Source organism: Rhineura floridana, chromosome 1 (genome assembly GCF_030035675.1).
Source record: "Rhineura floridana isolate rRhiFlo1 chromosome 1, rRhiFlo1.hap2, whole genome shotgun sequence".
In the NCBI taxonomy this organism is placed as follows: domain Eukaryota; kingdom Metazoa; phylum Chordata; class Lepidosauria; order Squamata; family Rhineuridae; genus Rhineura; species Rhineura floridana.
The window spans coordinates 236931623-236955466 of record NC_084480.1 but is presented as its reverse complement, the minus strand read 5'-3'; the positions used below and the strand labels follow the sequence as shown (position 1 = coordinate 236955466).

General features: G+C 41.6%; 1 protein-coding gene across 2 annotated transcripts; it reads left to right on the top strand.

Annotated features, from left to right (window-relative positions):
* The first annotated feature begins 315 nt into the window (after positions 1 to 315).
* IMPA2 (inositol monophosphatase 2) lies at positions 316 to 23479 on the top strand. Of its 2 annotated transcripts, none has more exons than XM_061595133.1 (8): positions 316 to 450; positions 5310 to 5443; positions 7701 to 7805; positions 10329 to 10374; positions 12058 to 12166; positions 13842 to 13950; positions 14526 to 14677; positions 19398 to 23479. In XM_061595133.1, the coding sequence occupies exons 1-8, from the start codon at positions 334 to 336 to the stop codon at positions 19511 to 19513; spliced, it is 888 nt and encodes a 295-aa protein (XP_061451117.1). In that variant the 5' UTR covers positions 316 to 333; the 3' UTR covers positions 19514 to 23479. The 2 variants fall into 2 exon arrangements, with proteins under 2 accessions (XP_061451117.1, XP_061451110.1); XM_061595126.1 differs by lacking the exon at positions 316 to 450 and adding an exon at positions 2611 to 2745.
* The last annotated feature ends 365 nt before the right edge of the window (positions 23480 to 23844 follow it).

The following is a 23844-nucleotide window of genomic DNA, read 5'->3' as shown; positions in this document are numbered from 1 at the left end:
AGGAAGAGGGCAGGGGAGCCGGCCGGATAAGAAGAGGCAGCGGGGAGGCAGCGACGGGCGCGTCGCGTAGCTGAAGTAAACCACCGTCCCCTCCAGCAGCCGGCGGAGAAGCCCGACCAAAGCGGAGACTCGGCGGCGACAAGTTGAACGAGCAAAGGCTGGCCGCTGTGCCCGAGCCCCTTTCTCATTCTCCCCGCAGCGTCTCTTCTGGACAACGGGGACCGAGAGGTGTCCTCGCAACGACCCCGAGAAAGAGGAGGCGAAAAGACCAGGGGAGGGGAGGGGAGGGCAGGGGAGGGCAGGGGAGGGCAGGGGAGGGGGGCGGCGGCGGCCATGAAGCCCGGCGGTAAGCAGAAGGGGGGCGAGGCGGCGGAGGCGGCGGCTAGCCCGGGCGACCCCTGGAAGGAATGCATGGAGGTGGCGGTGCAGCTGGCGCTCCGGGCGGGACAGGTGAGCAGAAGCCACGTGCCTTGGCGCGCTGGAGTCTTCCCAGCCAGGCGCCACATGGTGGACTCTGGGACAGCAAAGCGAGGGAGGGGGACGTTTCCTTACTTTCCCCGCCCCTGAGCATGGGTAAACCCGAAGGGACTCCCAACATGGATTTTCATCCTTTTCTGCCTCCTTTTAAGATTTGTGTGGCATTTGTTCAATCGCTACATATTTCTGGCACTTGATGTTATCTGCTGGCAGCAAAGGGCCAGAGCTTCTGATTCCGACAAGCCTGTTGCATGTAGCGTTGTCGATCCTGGCAGCTGGAGTCTGTGCGTGTTTGTTCGGATGCGAGTCACCATTCACTTCTGTAGATCGCTCTCGCTCCCGAGTGAGTCTGTATAAGATTCCACTCCGTATGTTCCTTAGTAAAAACACCAGGAAGAAGCTGGGAAAAGAGAGAGAGACCTGGTGGCCAGAAGTACTTTGCAGAAAAGAAGTCTGAGATGGGCAAGGTTTGGATTAAGAGCCGAGGAGGTAAAGGAGTCCAACTGGGTCAGGTCAAAGGAAGGAACAAGGAAAAGCTGCCTTACATTTCTGGACACCACAAAAATATCCCTTCTTGAGTCCCTGGCCTACCAGTTAGCCCACGCTAGAATGTTTTTTAAAAATAAAGGAAAGGGTTGTTAAAACACTTAAATGTAAATTCCGACTTCTGGCGACCCTATGAATAGGGTTTTCATGGGGCTGAGAGGCACTGACGGCCCAAGGTCACCTAGTGAGCTTCATGGCTGTGTGGGGATTTGAACCCTGGTCTCCCAGGTCATAGTCCAGCACCTTAACCACTACACCACACTGGCTTTCATTAAAACACTTAGGGTTTTCTTAATCATTAATTTGTGATTTGGTGTTTGTAGCTTAAACGAGTGATCTGCATTGCTTCCTGTGGTAGACTCAATGCAGCGTCTGTGTGTTGAATGTCAAGGATATATTTTGTTAATATTCAACAGGACTTTGGGTCAGATTCTGTAGTCCTGACTTCACTATGAATGCCTTTTTTTCTGTTGCCACCTTCAGATACTGTTTAAGGAGCCACAATACACAGATTGCGGGGGAAATGAATTAAACAAGACATCTGTTTTTAGTAGCATTCCATTCATTAGTAGTTGAGGGAAATGTTTTGACATGCAGGTCAAGGAAACTGTACCATTTTAAGAAATCCTGGTGAAATGACCCAGTAGAATTGTATCCATGTGCAAAAACAGAGTATCATTTGAAGGCTTGACAGCAAATTTTATCTTTTTATTTTGTATAAATATTTGTACTGAGCTTTCAATAACAATTGGAAATGGACTGTCTTCAAGTCGATTCCGCCTTATGGCGACCCTATGAATAGGGTTTTCATGGTAAGCGGTATTCAGAGGGGGTTTGCCATTGCCTTTCTCTGAGGCTGAGAGGCAGTGACTGGCCCAAGGTCACCCAGTGAGCTTCATGGCTGTGTGGGGATTCGAACCCTGGTCTCCCAGATCGTAGTCCAACACTCCAACCACTATGCCACACTGGCTCTCAATAACAATTGTGCAGCCAATTATACAGCAAAAAATGAATACAGTATAGATGTAACTTACAAATAAAGGTGCACCTCAAAACTGATGAGCAAAATATAAAACCAGCTCCCTCCCCAGGAAAGGTGAGAATAAGGACACTTGCCGGATGGTAGAGTTGTACAGCCACACATTGCTGCAGAGGACTGAAAAATCATAGAAACACACCACAAAGACATCGGAAGACATGACTTTATTGTACTCAATCTGTAAAACAAACCTAAACATTCAGTTACAACAAGAATGATCCCATGCATAATAATAATCAGTTTCCCTTTCCAGGTCAGGCTGATCCTGTAATTTCTTTTGAATATCAGGGTTCAGTCCTGCAGTGTGAGGTGTCACATTAAAGCAGAAGTAATAGTAAATTAGAGAGTGCTCCATAGAACATATATATAAAGTACTCGTCCCAAAATGATGATGCATAAGAACTTGTAATGGTCAAGGATAGGGCTGGTAAAAATTTTCAGTGAATTGGGTAATGTACTCTGCATGTTCTTAGCAGTGCTCTCTTTTTTATTACTCTCTGCCTTATTATAACCTTGCATTGCAGGATTAACATTTTAATAAGAAATTCTGTGGTTGCACTGACATGGAAAGAGTATCTAATGATGGTTACGTGCTTGATAAGTTTGTGTTCTTCTTAGTAAGACCAAGAAACCACCTTGGGCCAATTCTCCTGTTGCTGACGTGCATTAATAAAAGAACAGTGGTGGGTTTCCTATTTTAAGTTGTTCTTAGTTTACACAAACTGTGTTTAGTTTCTGTTGGCTAAGTGCTAAGGGGCTCAGTGCATCAAAGGGAAGTGTATTCTATACTTTCTATCTATACACACATGAAACTAATAAGATTAGGTGTTGTATCTTTTAGTAAACATGATTCAACTTGACTTTTTTGAAGCCAAAGAACTGATGGACTGGTATGATGTGTAGAAGGGGAAATGGAAAGCAGGGTACTGGTCTGCCGTTTGGTTGCTTGATAGGGACCCTCCAGGGCAGAACACAGGACTGAGAGGCTGTCTCTCCACACACCCCTGTACTTGCTGCTGTTAGCATACTTAGTAGCTGCCTGAGGTTGAAAACCTCAGATAAAGAGCTGCCTTCCCCCCCCCCCCAGAAATGGTAGAGAGGGAGGGAGAGAAAAGTGACCTGCATATCCTGTGTCTGGCAGCAATGAGGAGTTTGACTGGCCCCTAAATGCCGCCTTTTTAGTCCACAGGTTGGGAAGAAATGTGTGGTGGGTTGGGCAATCCATTACCTGGATTTAGCATGTGGATTTCCAGGTTGCTCTTGTGTGACGTAGAGCCTAATCCTACTATGCACGTTTGCTTGTGTGTCCCACTAAGTTCAGTGGGGCTTGCTAGTAACAGAGGGTGCAGTCCTGTGCCTGGTTATGTGGGAGCAAGCCTCATTGAAGTTGGTGGGAATGCAGTGCTTCCAAATAAATGTGCACTGGGCTGCAAATTGGTTTTTAGAAGGAAAAATAAGGGAGTTGGTAGAGTTCTATTGGGCCAGCATTTAGTTTATGAGCATTTACACTTGTTAATATGTTTCTGCTTCACACAAACACGTTCATTTTCCTCTGAGTTCACTTAGAAAAATATTACTGTTTATGTGTTTTCAGAAAGTACATCGTTATTGCAAATTGTAGCCTGTATTGACTTTTTGCCTAAAATAATTAGAACACAACTGTTTGAGTGGTGGTAAAAAGGAATGAGGTGGGTAGAGGAGGAAGCTTGACCTTAATTTCCTTTGTCTGACAGACATAACTTTGTATTTTCATTGTGTAACATTCATTTTCAGTGGCAAGTCAAAGTGTGTGTCTTTAGAAATTGTTTTAAATCATGTAGCAGTTATTTCCATGTATTTTGTATGAAAGTTAAATGTAACATTCCACTGCACTGTAACATTTAAATGTAACATTCCACTGCACAGCCACTCATATTTGTTGTCACAAATACATGGTTGGATTCTGAAAATGCTGTGGGAAAATGGCCTAACACAAAAGCAATTGTTTTTATTTCATTTGTGTAAAAGTGATATCTCCTTGAAGAAGTTTCCTCTTCCTTTGTAACAGACCCGGCACCAGTGGGCGGCCAGGTTGGGCCCTGACCAAGGGCCCTTGTGGCCCAAAGAGGCTCCTCCTTAGGGCAGAAGGGTGGAGCTCCTGCTCTGTGATCCGTGGCAGTGTCAGGTCACAGAGAAGGAACTCCCAGACACCACCACCCCAATACAGGCAGCGTGAGCTTAAATAAGCCTGCCTGCCCGACCCACCTACCTGTCTCGTTAGCACATCAGGGTGCATGTGCTGGATGTGCATGCCTGTCATCACCCAAGATGGTGGGGGGGCATCCCTCAGGGGTTGATGCTCTCACCGCCATCTTGGGTGCTGTAAAGCACACGGGCTGTGTACACTAATGTAGGAGTCCTCTTCTCTTTGCCCCCGTTTGTGTATCTGTAGATGAAAGTGGTATACAGGCCAGGGATGGTCAAGCACACATACATGATGGTCAAGGCAGTCAAGATCTCGTACCACCTCCTGACAGCAGCCTTGTGGTGTGGTGTGCCATCTACAATGCCAACAACCTCCTGCTCTCTGGTCGCAGCGAGCCCAGCTGCCAAGCTCCTTCACCCTCAAACCCACATCAGAGCCTCTGCACATGCATTGCCTGTGGGGCAGGCAGACCTATTTAAACCCCATTCTGCCTGCATTGGGAAGGGGCGTTGGGACATGCAGTGCTGCGGGCCCAGGGTAGGCTCATGCTGGCCCTGCTTCATAAGATTTTTATGGTTATCAAGCTACAGTCTAATGCTCAATTGCTATGGTAATCGTAAGGGGAGCAGATACTCCCTTTGCTCTGTGGAAACAATTTCATATATGTGTGTTCGGAACTCATATAGACACTTTCTCCCCTTCTACCTCTGTAGAGGAGTGGCTTTAGTAATGAAACATGTCACATGCTCACTTGATGATTTTCCTCTGGAAATCACTGTAAAAATAAATAAATAAATTGCTTTATAATAATTTTGAGACAAACCTGCAACAAATAAAACAGAAAATTGAAAATCTGCCCTGAGATTTTGGCATTTTGGTCCTGTCCATCAACACAGACTGATCTGCCTGAAGTATTGGTGTCATGTTACATCAGCAACAGTGCTGCTTAAGCAGTTGTGTATGGGTATAACTGAGAACTATGTTTTGTCCTTTATACTCTTGCTTATTGTTTGTCATTTATTTGAGTTAATAGTAAAGTAATATCCGATGTGCTTTTTCTAGATTATTAGGAAAGCTCTCACCGAGGAAAAACAAGTGTATACCAAAACATCTGCAGTCGATCTTGTGACGGAAACAGATCACTTTGTGGAAAACTTAATTGTTTCTTCTCTGAAAGAAAAATTTCCTTCTCACAGGTATGTCCAGCCATGGTATTATCCTAGGCATGTTGTGTCATAAACTGAAATTGAAAACGTCAATCTGTGAAAAGCCAGATTTCATCTGAACATCAGGAACATTTTTCTGAACTGTTAGAGTGGTACAACAATGAGATACAGTGACTGCTCAAGGTAATTCAGTGAGTTATGCAGTTAAGTGGTGAATTTAACCATCCCTGCTCTAACAACTGTATCACACTGGATCTAGTTAAACTGCAAGTGACAGTTGTTGAATATGACTGGTTGGCCATGGGCAGGGAGACAACATGCACAGCATTTTCAGGTTGAATCATCATTAGGCCAGCAAATGTGCCATCATAAACCCAAGCCTTGCATGATGGCAACACAAGAGTGCAGTGATTGAAAATGGCCAATATTGCAGGTGGGGAGAGAGTCCCATTTTAAGAACATTTGTAGGAAACTGTGATAAGGATACTGTTCGTTTAAACCATTATTAAAAAGGATGCTTTGGATACTGCCTGAGCTCACATTAAAAGCTTTTCACTTTCAAAGAGCGCACAGAATGAAATCATTGTTCAAATTGCACAGAACCTTTTAGACTGATACATTATAGAGATTTGCAAAGGGTTGCTTGATTGTTAAGAGTATATGTTTGTTTTAATTCTCCTGCCTCCGAAGCCTTCTCAAATGCAGATAAGATTTCCCATAATGAAATGAATATAGTAGTTTTAGCCTACTCTTAGTGTACATTTGTTCACATAAAAAAAGCAATAACAAAAACAGTATCCTTCCCTTTATGGAGGCTGGAACTGTTTTCACTAGTATAACACCAAGCTAAAGTACTTGGACAGTTGTCATTCAGATTTAATTGGGAAACAATAGATGAGGTGTGAAAATAGTAACTCTTCCAATTCTGGATAATCTTGCAAACGTCCTTTGTGTAAGCTAGAACTGATTGCTGTCTCCTCAGTGGATGTGATGCTTCCCACATCTCATGTCTGTGTTGGCTAGGATATACACATAATGTAGCAAAAGTTCAAATGCTGCATGTGTACAAATAGTACAAGACATGTTCAGAAATGCATGCAGTGTTCTGTGTAAAAACAATCCTATTATTGGAAAGCTGTAGAGGAGTATGACTGACCGTTCTCAAATTGTCCAGTTGAAAACACCGGGAAATAAACTATATGAAGACTGTAGCACAGCCCTAGTTAAAAATATGTAATGGCCCAAAGTTCTCATAGGCCTGGTTCAGATATCATGCTAAACCATACTTTAGCATGATGAGAACAAGCTGCAGTGAGCCTTGGGCTCACAGACCCTTCATATGCACATGCACACCCCACCCCAATGAGGAGGAGTTAACTGTTTAAGTATAGATTAACCAGTTTGTCAGTTTCAGATGTCTATTTCAAACCATGCATTATGAAGCTAACTTGTTCCAACAAATATTAGTCAGCATTAGTTGCAATTTAGGCTTCTGATCCCCTCCTCATATCCAAGGAAAGCCCAAAGCTTGCTGTCACTCATCCTCTTCATGCTAAACCATGGTCCAGATATGGCAATAGTGTCACCAGGGATTCCACATTGCAATTTAGAGTTCAATAAAACATCATGATGTTTTAGAGCCCAATAAAACATCATAATGATGACTAGGTGTTTTCATGTGCCTGCCCTGTTCATATATAAAGCAAATGGTGGGAGGAAGGGCGGGATATAAATCAAATTAAAATAAAATAAATGAAAATAGTAAGAAAACTACTAATTACAGAGTGGTGGTTCTGAGCTAGAAAGCTGGGCTTCTGATCTGAACTTCTGATCAAGCTTGAGGGACTTGTTACTTTGTGTGTTAGCTAAAGAAGAAGCACATGTCACTTGTAAATCCTCTATATGTGCTTCTGGCTGTCATCCAAAGGAAGAACTGTCACATGGTGTGATGTACAAGCTGCTGCTATACTGGATGCACACACTACTTTTCAAGAATTGAAATACATAAGTTTCCCTTGTGTGAAAGACCTTGAAAGTCACTGGAGCACCTTCAATATGTGCTCTTAGTTAATATATAAAGACTCTAAAAGATTCCTTTATTATAACTTTTAGCACTTTATGTAATGCCTGTTTAAAGCCAAATGTAGCAGTGAATAGCTACATTCAGGAAGGCCAGTGCCTTCAGAGAGAGAACCTTTTTTTCTTAACACACACATTTTTTGCCACCAATAACAAATAATTTGATATTAATTTTTTCATCTGTGGTGTTACTGCATATTAATTATAGGTTTATTGCGGAAGAAGCTACTGCTGCTGGTTCAAAGTGCATACTCAATGACAGCCCTACCTGGATTATTGATCCTGTTGATGGCACCTGTAATTTTGTACATAGGTAAATACACAAGCAGTGCTGTGAAAAAAAACTCACCTATCTTTTCTGTATTCTGTGTGTTCTGTGTCATTCTTGCTCTTTCTGTGATCTTCCTATTTGAGATTTGCTTGTATATATGGTACCTTCTTGAGTCTGGTCTTCCCCAGTGCTTTGGGAGGAAGACTGTGATGGGTGCATGGGTCCACGCAATAACTGCCAAAACATGCACAAATTTACTTGTAGAGGTGTGAGTGTATGGCTTGAGGTTTCCCAAGTGTTCTTGGTGTGGTGGATACCAACGCTTGGTTCCTTCTTCATTACATGGGCTCATGCCCTTTGCAGTGTCCTGTGCCCAAACAAAACATTGAACCAGGCACAATTGACTACCACCTCATAGAGGACATTCTCCTGAAGATGTGAGTGTATGACTTACAGTATAGCTATACAATTTGTGGTGACGTAAAGCTTATTTTGGGGTGCACACCGTCTGTATTTTCTTCTACATATTTGGCTATTATTGGCATAGCTGTTGCTATTTGTTATTGAACCCCCCCCCCAAAAAAATAATTTGACATAATTTTTATGGCTGTAGATAACATGGTTCATGGTATCTGACACAGGTGCTGCAAAAGGATGGCCAGTGACCATTTTGGAAAATGCCTTCTGCCAGCTTATGTCAATCTGCATATGACGTCAACCCAGTTTTTTTCATTTCAACAGTCTTCAGTGTCATCCAAATGTAAATTGCCACCAGTAATTACTTTCCTACAGAAGTCTGTTGCAGGGACTGTACTAAGTAGCACCAAACCAGAAGTGACGGGAGAAGTGCCTGTAGTGTCAGTGGAATTCAAGGGTTGTTGTCAACTAAGTCCTACTCAGAGTAGACCCATTGAAATTAATGGAGCTAATTAGCACAGGCATTTGGAGCTACCATTGCTGTACCAGAAACAATCAGTGTGAGGACTGGCACAGCCCTGACGTGGACTGTAGTGGCTGGCACCTTGGTTAAGCACACAAGTTACCTATGAAAACCTTAATCTGAAAGTGTCTTTAGAGAATTTGTCTGTAATCCAGAGGAGTATGGGACTAGTACAGTGTATCCATGTGCAGTGTATCCATTAACAGTCTGGTTTTGAAACTGTGAAGATTTCTAAAGGGGAAGAGACAGTTGTAGCGTAAACAGTCAGAAGCCCTATTGGCTAAGTGCAATCCCTTGGTATGCCTAAAGGAATTCTCTTGTGATTTTTCGATGTTCAGAACGGGTATCAATTTCAAGATTTTAGTATTCACTTTTACAGAAATGAAAACATTTTGAAGCCTGTGTATAATGTTACTATTCTAAACAGAGTTACTAGTTGATGTTTTTGTTGTAAGTTAATTAAATTTATATCCCGCCCCTACCTCCCAAAGGGAGCCCAGTTATGTTGTCTGATATTTTATACTTTAGGGGTAAAAGTCTGAACATTTTCTCTTAAAACATATTTCTACCAGAATAACAGAAATACAGCTTTACTGCTGCTGCCCCAATCCAGAGGTTTTCAGGATACACAGGAACTCAGAGCAAAACGAGATGTGGTTGCAGCAGTTTGTGTATACAGGAGTTATGTGTGTACCCTGGAGTGCTCAGAGTTCTGTTTTAAGCCAAATGGATTTAAGGCTTGTATTCAACTAAGTTCTACTCAGAGGAGACCCACTGAAATTAATGAGCCTGTTAGTCTTGTGTATTAACTTCAATGGATCTACTGAGTAGGACTAGGATTGAATACCACCCTAAGCATTTAATTGTTGATGTTGAATCTCATTCACTTCAGTGGAGTTTACCAATCGTATGCATGTTTACTCTGTAGTAAGCCCCACAGTGTACTTATTCCTACAATTGCTATGGCACAATGAAATGTTTAACTGGTTATTAGTAACTGAAGACAGATGCCATTTTCAGTGCACATTCTAACTCTGAAATAACTTGGGATAACTGGTATCTAAAATACTAGAAGGGTAGTAACATCTCCAAATCACTTGTATGTATTTCATAGGAGAAGTTATTTAATGGCAGTAGGCTTTAGGATGTAGTGCTTTAACTGGACTCTGCCCCTCATGCCAGACCATCAGCTGTACTCTTTCTCTTAGCCTTTTTGTTGCCAAAATGTGTCACCTCCCTGTTGCCTCCTTGTTGCTTAGGTGTGTGGGATGGGAACAAGAACAACTTCCAATCATTTGCACAGCATCCTAAGATATAAAGGAAGGGAAAGGCACTTTTTGAGAATCAAAGTAAAATTAGCTATTTCTGCCACACTTCCGCTGCAATGGAAAAATCACTGCTGAACTGATCCACAGGATCAGCATGCCACTAATTCTTGAACCACTAGGTGTGTTTTTAAAAGGTAAAATTAACCATGTTAAGCTTCTTGAGGTTCAAAAAGAATTAAGACTGTGTATGATTTCTTAGTTGAGAACTAAACACCATCACATTGCTGGTAGCTAAAAATGTTGCAAGTTATTGTTTACCGAGTATATTAACAGATGCAACTGATCTTATTTACACAGGTTTCCGACTGTGGCTGTCAGCATTGGATTTGCTGTTAATCAAGAGGTATGATAAATGTTCTGCAAGTTGGTAATACAGGCCTGAGCTGCTGCTATCAGGATTAAGTGAAAGATGAACAAATATCTATGAATTTGAGGTTAATAACATGTACCTTTGTGATCAAAGCTCACAGAAAGCCGTTTAGGTTATCCAGCCTGCAGTGTTAATTTGTGGAAATCTAGGTTTGAAAACACAAAACCTGCATAATGCTGAACCAGCCCTTCAGTGCTGTGAGTAGTTTTATTATGAGCTTCCATAAATGGATGGATACTGGAAACGTTCATATGGTTGTGCATAAGTTCCCCTCCCCCCATTTATGAAAAAAAAAGTCTGACATAATGTAATGGTAGCTAACCCCAGCTGCTGAGAAATGTTTTCATAAGTAGTATTGCATGGTGATTCTCAGCCTGTTTTCTTGAAAGTCAGGTCCATGGAAATAAATGAGACTTGCTTTCCAGTAAATGTATTTAGTAGTGGCATAGCAGTTACTTAAGAGAATGACCAGATCCAGTGGTGCTATTAGTCTCCTGAGTGACTGCAAGACTCTGATGAACCAAGTGGCAAACTTACCAGTTCTTTATTGTTGTCTATCTACTTGTGTTGCAGCAGAATTTTTGGTCCTTGTCTCAAGAGTTAGAGCCTATATTGGCATCCTTGATACTGTTCCGATTTTTCTCTATCTTGAACCCAGTAGGATGGGTCCCAGGCTATGGTCTGAAGGCACATAAGGCCACCATCTTGCTGAAGCTAAGCACCTCTGGGTCTGTTCAGTGCCTGGATGGGAAATCGCATGGGAACCACATGTATGCCATGCCGCCTTGGGTTCCATGGTGAAAGAAAGGCAGGGTATAAATGTAACAAATAAATAATTAGAACAGAAAGGGAGTACACTGCAGGGGAAAGCCAAAGCTGTGTGACAGCTAAGGTCCACTCCATTGCTAGATGATAGATGGAAAGGACAAAGCTGTTCTATAGAACAAAATTTGACAGAGAGATGCTGAGGAGGGATGACTATCTTACATTTTCTTCTTACAGCCTTTCCAGCTACCGTGGAGCACCTCTGTGTGTGCAACACCCGTTGTCAGTAACTTCTTAAGATAGAATTGCACATGGTGGTTCCCAACTTATGTCTTCAAAACATCTGTAAAGTGGGGCATGGGAATGATATCAAGTGGTAAAACAGAGTAGGGATAATAAACCTTTCACCTATTTCTTTTGTGCTGTAGGCTACCTGTAGCCTCCCCTCCCCAGCTTTGGGGCACCACCACAGACCGAGCAAGCAAGAGCAGTTCACCATGTGAATTTCCCCTTCATGTGTGAGGTTTCTGTGCCAGCACTATATATTCTTGATAGTAATTGGTGCCAGCTTGGAAACTAGTTAATTGTGTGATATATTGAGCTCTTGCTTGATGTGGCCAATACCGTACAGAAAATATTTCCAGTGGCTTCCTAATGAAGTAAGAATTAGCCCCAAGATGTCTGTGGTGATGGATTAACTTGTTACTTATTGAAATTTTATGTACCATGTAAAGTTGAAATCCTGAAATGCTCAAAGCCATTTCTTCTTTATCATCAGTACTGTACCATAAACTGCAATCTATATGCATTTTTAAATAGTGATAATCTTTATACTGTTACCTATAAAACAATTTGCATTCATGCTCTTTTTCCTTTCTCAAAATCCCAAAGCTTGAATTTGGTGTAATTTATCACTGCACTGAAGAACGATTATACACTGGTAGAAGAGGTCAAGGGGCATTTTGTAATGACAAAAGGCTTCAAGTGTCAAAAGTGACAGGTTGGTTTAGCTTTTGTAAGCACTCTAAAATAATAATTTTAATATTGTATTCTTAGTTGTCACTATTTCTATCTAGACTTAGAGTAATATTCTGCATGTTTACTCAGAAGTAAGACCCACTCTGTTTAGTGTTTACTCCCAGGTAAGTGCACATAAGATTGCAGCATCAGTATGTCTTCTGTGCAACTGATTTATGTTTTACTTTTAAGTAGTCCATGTTTTCTAATGATTATCGAGCTAAAAATAGTTAAAAAATCACTGTAAATTTGGCTACAACAAAACTGATGATCCTACATAATCTTATGGATAGATGCCTCTTCATAGACAGGTGAGTGAATATAGTTCACTTTGGACTGGTTCAAATGTCATGGTTGATGCTGGCATGAATCTCCATACAATTATGTCAAGCTACCTTGAAAAAAGTATTTTAAAAGTTACAGCTACTGCAATGAAGGTGTTTTAAGCAACCTCCATTTCAAGCTGGGACTGCAATATATGAAGGACCCTTTACTTTAGCAAGGATTAGCCCTGACAGACTGCAGAGTTGATGGCTTTCTAGATCAGTTCTTAACTCTTTCCTGTTTGAAAGGATTTCAGTTAGGGGGGACATAGAGTGTTTATGACTAAAGGCTGGAAGCCTTCCCAGTAAAAAATATCAAACTTTTTAAAGTTTGGATGTGAAATATGTACATGAATGCTAAAGAAAATTTCCCCAAAAGCTTAAATGCAATGAATAAGTCCTGGAGCACTAGGACTTTGTACGTTTCTAGTGTATGCAGCACTGGAATAGCAGCATGAGGCTGTGCAATGGAGGCTTTCTCAAAATAATTAATGGTTAGTTCATATAAAAAGATAGAATTTAAAGGTCATAAGATGTAGAGTAGTTCTGGTTAACATTGTTTCTGAATCTGTTGTAATTCTAAGAGGGTGAGTTGCTTCCAAATATACATGTTCAGCTGAAAGTAATAATCAGATTTGTTTTCTATAATTTAAAAATATGGAATTGATTGATTATTATGGTTAGACCAGTCCATACAGAATGTACAAGTGAGAAATGGAAAAAAGGCAAAGTGATGTAACTCCTATACGTAATAAAACCAAACCACAATAGATTTCCTTGTTAAGCTTAGACATAGTAAACATTACAATTAAGATAATATTATTTAATCTTTACTGCCCAACAGCAGCTGCAAGGAAACTGGCCACTTTCATTGTGACCCGGGGGTTCTGGTCAGACAACAAGTGCTCTAGATAAGCTAAGTCGGATCTGCCGGGAATTTTTGTTAGAATTGGAGTAATAAAAATATTCCACGAGTACTCTAAATATGCTAAAATCATGATAAAAAGAGCAACAGAATAATACATGGGAAGTTGTCTCCACTTTTCCTGAACCGCAAGGGCACAGATGCTCTCGGTAGGACATTCTCATAAATCTGCCTTCCAGAAAAGCTGAAAGTTTTTGGGAACAAGCAAGACTTCCAAAACAATTTGTTATGTATGTACATGCTGCCCTAGGCTCCTTTGAGAGGACAGGTAGGATACAAATTTAATAAATAAAATAATAATAAAAATTAGTCTTAGTGTGAAACCTCAAAAGATGCTTCACAATAAAAAATGAGAAAGGTCTGCTTTGAAAGGCTGCTGTAATAATGCAAATCAACTGTTTGTCTTACAGATATTTCAAAGGCCTTGATTTTCACAGAGATTGGTCCAAAGCGAGATCCTGACACTTTGAAGCTATTTCTCAGTAACATGGAGCAGTTGCTTAAGGCTCAAGCTCATGGGTAAGATCTTTCCTAAAAAAAATGCATAAATTTTTGTAAAGGGAATTTTTTTTTCATTTAATGAGGTTATTCATTTGCATCCAGTGAACCTAATCAAAACCTTTGCAATCATTTTGATCCACGTACTGAATTCCCACATAACCAGACTTCCTCATTTACTTGCATCAGCAGGGGAGCTCCTTACAGCTGTCTCCAGAGTTAGAAGTCAGACCCTTCCCTCTCACTTGTTCTGAAGTGACAACCTTGTATTGCATTATCAAGGGAATTAGGACACGCAAGTGGAAGACATTGCTGGCTCGATATTTATGATAACATTGTAAAGGTGCTGGTGGGGGAATGTTGAGACAAACCTCTGGAAATATTTTTATTTTTCAAGATAATTTTGTAACTTGTTCTGTATATACCAATTTGCCTGTGCAATTTTTCTGTGCAAGAAATTATTGTGCAAAAATTGATGACTTATTTTTCAAACCTTGAGGCAGATCCTCATGGGTTTCCTCTCTGATATTATCAAGAGTATTTGTTCTTTTCATAAGTCTTGTGCCTCTTTTGCTCCCACCCCTGATTTATTGTAGGGTTCGTGTAATTGGAAGTTCAACATTAGCACTCTGTCATCTAGCATCTGGTGCTGCAGATGCATATTACCAGTTTGGCTTGCACTGTTGGGATTTGGCAGCAGCTACAGTTATTATCAGAGAAGCAGGTGGTGTTGTGATGGATACTTCAGGTAAGCAAAATATATGTTGGTGGCAAACCTATTAACTTGTTTCAGTAATCAGGATTACTTGCCTTTATGGTTCTTCAAGCTGAAGAGAATACATCTGGAATCCAAGGGAAAACTAAGGTTCAGGAATGATATAACAAGAAGAAAATATATCATTTATTTAAACCATTTTTATTCTGCTTCTTAGCCAAAACAGCATCCCAGTGGAGCTTAGAGATCAATAAAAAAAAAGACAGTCCTTGCTCTCAGGTTTACAATCTAAAAGACACAACACAAAAGGAAAAAGGGATGGGAAGGGAAGAGGGAAAACTAGGAAACATTTATTTATTTATTTATTTATTTGATTTCATTTATAAACCGCCCATAGCCAATGGCTACATACAATAATACAATAAATGAACAAAATCACAGATAAAAATACAAATTCATAATAACACTAAATGATATTAGCATAGCTAAAACATTAAAACAGTAAAATACATAGAAATATATTAAAATGCCTGGGAGAATAGGAAGGTTTTAGCCTGGCGCCGAAAGGATAGCAGCGTAGGCGCCAGGCATACCTCCTCGGGGAGACTGTTCCACAATTCGGGGGCCACCACCGAAAAGGCCCTAGATCTTGTCATTACCCTCCGAGCCTCTCGGTGAGACGGTACTCGGAGGAGGGCCTTAGATGTCGAACGAAGTGTACGGGTAGGTTCATAGCGGGAGAGGCGTTCCATCAGATATTGTGGGCCCACACCGTGTAAGGCTTTATAGGTCAATACCAGCACCTTGAATCTGGCCCGGAAACAAATCGGCAACCAGTGCAAACGGGCCAGAACAGGTGTAATATGTGAGGACCGCTTGGTCCTCGTCAGTAGTCTGGCTGCTGCGTTTTGCACTAGCTGCAGCTTCCGAACCGTCTTCAAGGGCAGCCCCACGTAGAGTGCATTACAGTAATTCAATCTAGAGGTCACTAGAGCATGAACAACTGAGCTGAGGTCGTCACCACCAAGATAGGGGCGTAGTTGGGCTACCAAACGAAGATAGTAAAACGCATTCCGAGCCACCGAGGCTACCTGAGCCTCGAGTGACAAGGAAGGGTCGAAAAGAACCCCCAAACTACGAACCTGTTCCTTCAGGAGGAGTGTAACCCCATCCAGAACAGGATGAACATCCTCCATCTGAGCGGAAAAGGCACTCACCAACAGCGTCTCAGTCTTATCTGGATTGAGTTTCAGTTTATTAGCTCCCATCCAGTCCATTATCGCAGCCAGGCAACGGTTCAGCACATCAACAGCCTCACCTGAAGCAGATGAAAAGGAGTAATAGAGTTGCGTGTCATCAGCATACTGATGGCAACGCACTCCAAAACTCCGGATGACCGCACCCAGAGGCTTCATGTAGATGTTGAAAAGCATGGGGGACAGACCCAATCCCTGAGGGACTCCACAATGGAGAGTCCAGGGTATCGAGCAGTGTTCCCCAAGCACTACCTTCTGGAGACGATCCGCCAAGTAGGAGCGGAGCCACTGCCAAGCAGTACTCCCAACTCCGCGAGTCTCTCCAGAAGGATACCATGGTCGATGGTATCAAAAGCAGCTGAGAGATCAAGGAGAATCAACAGAGTTACACTCCCCCTGTCCCTCTCCCGACAAAGGTCATCGTACAGGGCGACCAAGGCTGTTTCTGTGCCAAAACCGGGCCTAAAACCGGATTGAAACGGATCTAGATAATCGGTTTCATCCAAGAGCGCCTGGAGCTGGCTTGCAACCACCCGTTCCAAGACCTTGCCCAGAAATGGAACATTCGCTACCGGTTGATAGTTGTTCAAATTATCTGGGTCCAAGGACGACCTCTTCAAGAGAGGTCTCACTACAGCCTCCTTGAGACGAGGGACAACTCCCTCACTCAAGGAGGCATTGATCACTTCCTAGGCCCAGCCGGCAGTTCCAGCCCGGCTAGCTTTAACTAGCCAAGAAGGGCAAGGGTCGAGTACCGACGTGGTTGCACGCACCAGTCCAAGCATCTTGTCAACTTCCTCAAGCTGCACCGACTGAAACTCATCCAACAACTGAGGACAAGACCGTGATCTAGGTACCTCAATGGATTCAACTGTCCTAACATTAGAGTCGAGGTCCCTACGGATGCATGCGATTTTATTTTGGAAGTGCCCCACAAACTCGTTGCAGCGGGCTTCAGATGACTCTGTAGTATCCTGAGGGCCAGAGTGTAAAAGCCCACATACTACCTTAAAAAGCTCCGCTGGGCGGCATAAAGATGATCTAATAGTGGCAGCAAAATAACACTTTTTTGCTGCCCTTACCACTTCTATGTACAACTTAGTGGAGGCACTTACCAAAGCATAATTGCATCCGTCAGGAGTTCGCCTCCACCTACACTCAAGCCTCCTCCTCTCTTGTTTCATCACTCTCAGCTCCAGGGTATACCACGGAGTTGTATGAGCTCTACATTGAAGGGGGCGTGCAGGAGCGATCATGTCAACAGCCCGGGTCATTTCCGTATTCCACAGTTCGACCAGGGCCTCGACAGGAGCACTAGTCTTATCAGCCAGAAAATCTCCCAGAGCCTTCTGAAAACCCAAAGGATCCATTAGTCTCTGGGAGTGGACCAACTTAATAGGTCCCCCACCTTTGCAGAGGGAAAGGGACGCCGTAAGTCTAAATCTCAGCAGGCGGTGATCTGTCCGTGACAATGGGGTAGATGAAAAACACCCCACCTGCAGGTCACCATCTCCATGTCCAGTGGCGAAGATCAAATCAAGAGTATGTCCCGACACATGCGTTGGTCCAGTAGAAAATTGAGACAGCCCCATTGTTGTCATGGCGGCAATGAAGTCCTGAGCTGCCCCTGATAAGACAGCCTCGGCGTGGATATTGAAATCCCCCAGTACCAAAAGTCTAGGGGATCCCAACAACACCTCCGAGACTATCTCGGTCAGCTCAGCTAGGGAAGCTGTTGGGCAGCAAGGTGGGTGGTACACCAACAGAATTCCCAATCTGTCTCGCTGGCCCAACACAAGGTGGAGACACTCCAGGCCAGTCACCGCCTGGACAGTTACACAAGGTCTTAAAATGATTGGCTGGGATGGGACCAGTTCAGGGAGAAGAACATATAAAAGTAACTAGTCCCCCAGCAGAGCCAGTGGATAGATCTGCCTCCCATCTCTCCCTCTGCTGCAGTGTGATAGAATGTATTGAATTGTGTCCAATGTTTATATGAGCTCATGTAAGCCCCAAATGTTCACTTATTTCCCACCCCCATCCTAGGCCTTTCCTGAAGGTCACGAAACTGTTAGGGCACATGGAGCTGCACGGGGGGGGGGAGAAAGACACATTATGCCAGTGTACCTGCATTCACACAACGTTAGATGCAACCCATATTCTGTAGATCAAATATATATTTTTAATAATGCTGTTAACTAGGATTCCTGTAATTTTGCAACTCATGCTGACTCTTAGTTTTGCTGCTAGATGTTCTTCCTTTACTATAAAGCAGAGAGAGGGAACCTTTGTTTTGTTGAGGGCCACATTCTCTTGGCAGTAACCTGTCAGGGGCTGCATGTTGGTGGCATGGGGGCACCCACTTCTTTCTCTGTCAGCCCTTGCCTGCCTACCCTATTTTTCCTCCTTGTCACCTGCATTAAATTAAACAGGCCACCAGTTGCCTAACCCTGTCATATAGAGAAGATGGGTGCACTCCAGTTAAGTGTTGCTCCTTAACATATCCCAATAAAATGCAGGAGTTGCATCTGATGGAATATACCATATGAAAAATGGTTTGATGTTTTTAAAAGATTAGACAAATCATAGAATAGTAGAGTTGGAAGGGGCCTATAAGGCCATCGAGTCCAACTCCCTGCTCAATGGAGGAATCCAACTTAAGCATACCTGACAGGTTGGCTGTCCAGCTGCCTCTTGAATGCCTCCAGTGTTGGAGAGCATGCCACCTCCCTAAGGAATTGGTTCCATTGTCTTACCGCTCTTAACAGGACATTTTTTCTGATGTTCAGACAAAATCTAGCTTTCTGTAACTTGATTCCATTGTTCCGTGTCCTGCACGCTGGGATGATCAAAAAGAGATCCTGGCACTGCTCTATGTGACAACTTTTCAAGTACTTGAAGAGTGCTATCATATCACACACACCCATCTTCTCAAGAATAAACATGCCCAGTTTCTTCAGTTTCTCTTCATAGGGCTTTGTTTCCAGTCCCGTGATCATCCTTGTTGCCCTCCTCTGAATCTGTTCCAGTTTGTCTGCATCCTCCTTAAAGTGCAATGTCCAGAACCGTACTCGAGATGAGGCCTAACCAGTGCCGAATAGAGGGGAACTTGTACTTCACACAGTTTGGAAACTATACTTCTGTTAATGCAGCGTAAAATAGCATTTGCCTTTTTTGCAGACATGGAGGATAACGCTATCAGTGGCTACTAACCATGACAGTTATGCTCTCACTTCATTGTTGGAGGCAGCATGCTTCTGAATACCAGTTGCTAGAAACTGCCGGAGGGAAAAGTGCTCTCGCACTCAGGTCTTACTTGTGGGCTTCCTATCAGTATCTGGTTGGCCACTGTAAAAACAGGACACTGGATTAGATAGGCCATTGGCCTAATCCAGCAGGCTCTTCTTATGTTCTTCTGTTACAGAGGGGCAGAGTCCTGCATTATTTCTGCATCTTAATTGATTTATTTTTCTGATCAAATTCATTTCCTTCCCTAGGTGGACCTCTAGACCTAATGTCATGCCGAGTGATTGCAGCAGGGACCCAGGAGATGGCCACATTCATAGCTCAGGAAATACAGACTATACACTATAGACGAGATGATGAGAATTGACTGGACTTAAATATTTCTTAAAAGTAACAAAGGACCTGCCCTTTTGGAATTACTATGCTTCCTTCAGGATGGATTGTGTATAGGATAAATTGTTGAATTAGTATGTTTCCTATACAGTCTATATAGCAAAGGTATTATAAAAAGATTTTACATGCATTCTAGGAAGGTGAAGGGAAATTTTTAATTTTTGTAAGCTTCTTAACCCCCCCTTTTAAATGAGATCTTAGCTTTGCTTTTTTTAAAAAAAAATGTCATAGGCATCCCAGATTTGGTTGGCTTCTTACCCTTCTTGATGCTGAAACAGAGGGGTTTTTATGTAACACATGCAACTAAAAACAAAACTTTATATTTTTGCAGATCTCAGGTAAATTATTTTTTCTGCAGCAAAGGTAAAAGTAATTTTGAATTGTGTGCCTAAAGAAAAATGGTATTACTCTTCTCTAAATTTAAAAGTACATGAATTGATCTTTAGATATTTACACTTATTTATACAGTGCAGGCAATACTGGTGATGGTGCATATCCTTGAACTGTGTATTATCTTTGTGTAAGTCATAATGTAAATAGGTAATATTAGAACTGATCAGAAGATGCAAAGTTACTTTTCCCAACATTTGAAAGTCTTCAGCTTGAGTCAAGCAGCACAACATAATCTTAGCAAGGTTTTTTTTAATTGCCTAGATAATTCAATACAACACAATATAAGGGTGTGATTTTTTTAGCCTAGGTATTACCATTGAACACAAAAGTAGCTTGGCAACCAGTGTATTCTCCTATTTTTGCAGTTGAACAGTGCAATACACACTCTGGTCACTGCTATGCTTAAGTCATTACCATGGGAGAAAGGGACTTTATCAGGGTAAGAACATAAGAGTGGTATGGCAGAGCATTCAGTCATGTTAAGTCAATGCCTGCCATTTCAGCTACAACCCTGATCAGCTTTTTGTAAGAGCCTGCCCTTTAGAAATGATGTGAACCTGCCATCCTCCACTGTAACTGTGGGGATAAAATGCTGCTGCTACTACAAAAATCAACATCATGTCCAAAATCCAGATACTAGAACATTACCCATGAAGTAGTCTGTGTTTCATTAAGGTCCCCTAGTTCTAAATACACTGAAAAAGGGCCATTAAAACTAATTATACTTTTAAGTAAATATATTTAGGATTAGGATTTACAACTGAGCCAGTTGTCCCAATATGAAGATTTGGAATTAGGAATTTCCTTTTGCTCCAAGGTAATATAAACCCTACTCATTGCCTGATGGGTAGAATCTCTTATTGGCTAAGAGGGGTTTTCTATTCTGTTTGGCTAGATGTGTATTCAAAGCAAGAAAAAAGAGTGTATAGGGCAAAATAATATTAATAAGGCAATGCTGTGTGCTGCTTTGAGCACTCCAGTGAGTGACCTAAAAAAACAACTTGCAAATACAATAAAGATTCTAAATTGAAGGTTTGCAAAACGACAAGACGTTGCTACAGGTTAGCCTTGCTGCTGTTATTTGAAAGTTTTGTTAGATGAGAGCTTCTGTGGTGAAGCGATATACCAGGAAAAGCAATGCCTCCACAAAAATAATATTTTTGTTTGGTGCAAATGGGTCACCAAAATGTGGCCACATCATGGGAGCATTGTCACACATAAATTGCATCACACATACACACACAAAAACATCTGGGTGCCTGTGAGTTGTTTGCTCAGTTCCACACGATACAGTAATAGCAGTAAATGTGTTATCTGTGTAAAATGTCTCATTTTCCCAGTTATAAAATACTGTAATTTGAGTGCTTGGAAAATGTGGCATCTCTCAACAGAAGTGAAACCTTGAAGAAGGACATGAAGGTATACAGTAAATAAGCCGTTATTGTGTAATTGAACCAGTTTTGCAGAAAGTCCCAAAAAGTGATGCAAAATACTGGTATCAATTAAGTATGTTTATTTTTTTGTTTTGATTCAAGCTTTTGAGTGTACTTTTTTTGTGTACTGGCAACAGTTGTGGGGAAACAAACTCTAAACCTAACACTTGTGCCAGCACTAAACTCAGACCATACTTCAACGCTGGTCCTAATAACTTACCTTCTGGTTCAAACGACTGCCAACTCCTTTGCTGATTTTTCTGTACATTTGGCAGTGCAAAAAATAGCAGGTTATAGCTTTTTCCATCAATGCAGCCCCTGTGATTAGAATATTTTGTTGCTGCTTAGAGTGGTATTCAGTTTGTGTGTCCTGTCAGCTCAAGGATTTCTGCTTCCATAACAGGACTTTACCCCCTCTCCAACCAAAACCCTCCCCAAATCTGCCCTGCTAGGGGTTGGGGGAACCCCTAGAATAGATTGGGGGCAGGGGAAGGGAAGTGCTGTTGAGCAAGTGGAACTCCTTGTGCTAATGGAATCGTGACATAGCCCTACATTATATACAGTCCTTAGTTTTTGCTGTTCTATGGTCATTAAGAGACAGCTACTTTAGGTAACAAAGAAGCTGGCAATCTCGACAGCTAGAACATCAGTAATTCTGAAACAACAAACTAAGTATGTCAGTCATAAACCATGATATGTGTCTATCATTGCAAGTGGTGACTGTATAAATATTTAAATTTGAGACTGTACTTTAAAGCACTGTTGACTTAATAGTACTTATATTTGGACTTCAGAGTGTTCCAGGCGCCTCCCTTGCATCATTTGTAAGCCATGTAACAACCTTCTAAGATTAGTAGTATCCTTATGTTGCAGATTGTGGGGAGAGGAGCTGAGACTGAGAGTGGCTTGCCTAAGACCATCAAGTGAATTTATGGAAAAGTCAAGCTTTAAACAGGACTTTCTTGATTTGTAGCTCTGTGTTTTGGTGTCATTGAGCTATGTTAAGACTGCACTCTTATACATGTTTACATGTAAGTAAGTCCCATTACATTTAGTAAGACTTAATTCAGAGCAGACTTGCATAAGTTGTGATCCACATGCAATTTCCCCCTTCCTTCTCCTATTTTTATAGCAGGCATGTAATTGAGTTGGACCCATGTCACCTGGAAAGGAGGAGGTCTCTCTTCCCTACTGCTATTTCCCCCCAGAATTATTTCATTAGCAATTGGGGGGAAGGGGTGATTTGTCAGGACCATGGCACTAGAGGAAGGTGGCACCAAAGAACAAAGGAGTTTGGATTTAGTACATCCATTTTATCTACCTTTTTTCCAAAAAATCCAACCCATCCTTGAAAAAATAGTAAATCGATTTTGTAGATGCTCAGTCTCTTTAACAACCTTGCTACTTTTTTTTTTTTTTGTATACAAGTTAGCTTTCTGCTGGAAAATTAGCGGAGGGAACTGACCATCCTGGCAATCAAAGCTAAAAACAGCAACTGTGCTCTTGTGCAGCACCAAGTATTTTGTGTTGAAGTGCTACATGATAAGTTTTTTGTGTGTCTTTATTACAACATAAAGAATTCAGAGTATATGGATTTCCTTTTAATAGCATCTTAGTTTGCAGTGTTTAGACAAAACTTATGAATCTCTCCATACTTTGTGACTGTTATAGTAATTGTGCACCATTAACTGTCTGTTGTTAAACCTATTCAGACCTGTAAAATACTGCTGTGAAAACTGGTAATCCAGACATTTCTACCTTCATAGGGGGCTATGAGGAATTATGTGTTGCAGTAGAATTCTGTAAATCCTGCTATTTACTATGGGTAAAAAATTAAATTTTGTTATCCAGGATTATTTGGAGTATTAATGTGTGTTGTCAAAATGCTTGCATTCTCCCATGAAACCGTTTGGCAATTGGTTCAGGCAGCGCTGCTTCAAATAATGTACAGTTAACTTAGAGAAGTCATTGCCGCAAGATGACAGGTTAAAAATAACTAACAGAGAATTGGACAAATTCATGGAGGGTTGGCTACTGAAAGCAACTAGCTGTGTTTTTTTAAACATTTTTTTCTTTTTGTTATATTTGCAAATAAAGTACTTATTTAATTATCATTAGTAAGTAAAAACTCTTATTTCTATAATGCTGACCAAGTTGCACACTTCTTAAAGATTGGCCAAGGCTATATATATATTGCAACAAAATTAAAAGTAGGAATCTTTTTACTAGTTATTCTCTACAAATGCAGTATTTTGAATGGGACAGAGCATATAGATACTTTCCATCTAGCACAGAGGTGATATCTTAAGGTCTTAGTGCAAAACTGACCAGATAAAATTTTCAAATGTTCTAGCCAGTGCAGCTGAAAATAGTTGTGTTTTTTCAATTAATAAGAAATGGAAGTGTGCACACTTGCTTAGAAGTACATAGTTGTGGGCTTACTCCTAAGCAAGTGGGCACAGGATTAGAGTTATCTTCA

Excerpts from the sequence above, each read along its gene's own strand:
- IMPA2 (XM_061595126.1), top strand. The coding sequence starts at position 2,626 with ATGGAAAGAGTATCTAATGATGGTTACGTGCTTGATAAGTTTGTGTTC. Across the intron at positions 2,746-5,309 it reads GCATTAATAAAAGAACAGTG|ATTATTAGGAAAGCTCTCAC; the intron begins GTGGGTTTCCTA and ends TGCTTTTTCTAG. Across the intron at positions 7,806-10,328 it reads ACCTGTAATTTTGTACATAG|GTTTCCGACTGTGGCTGTCA; the intron begins GTAAATACACAA and ends TTATTTACACAG.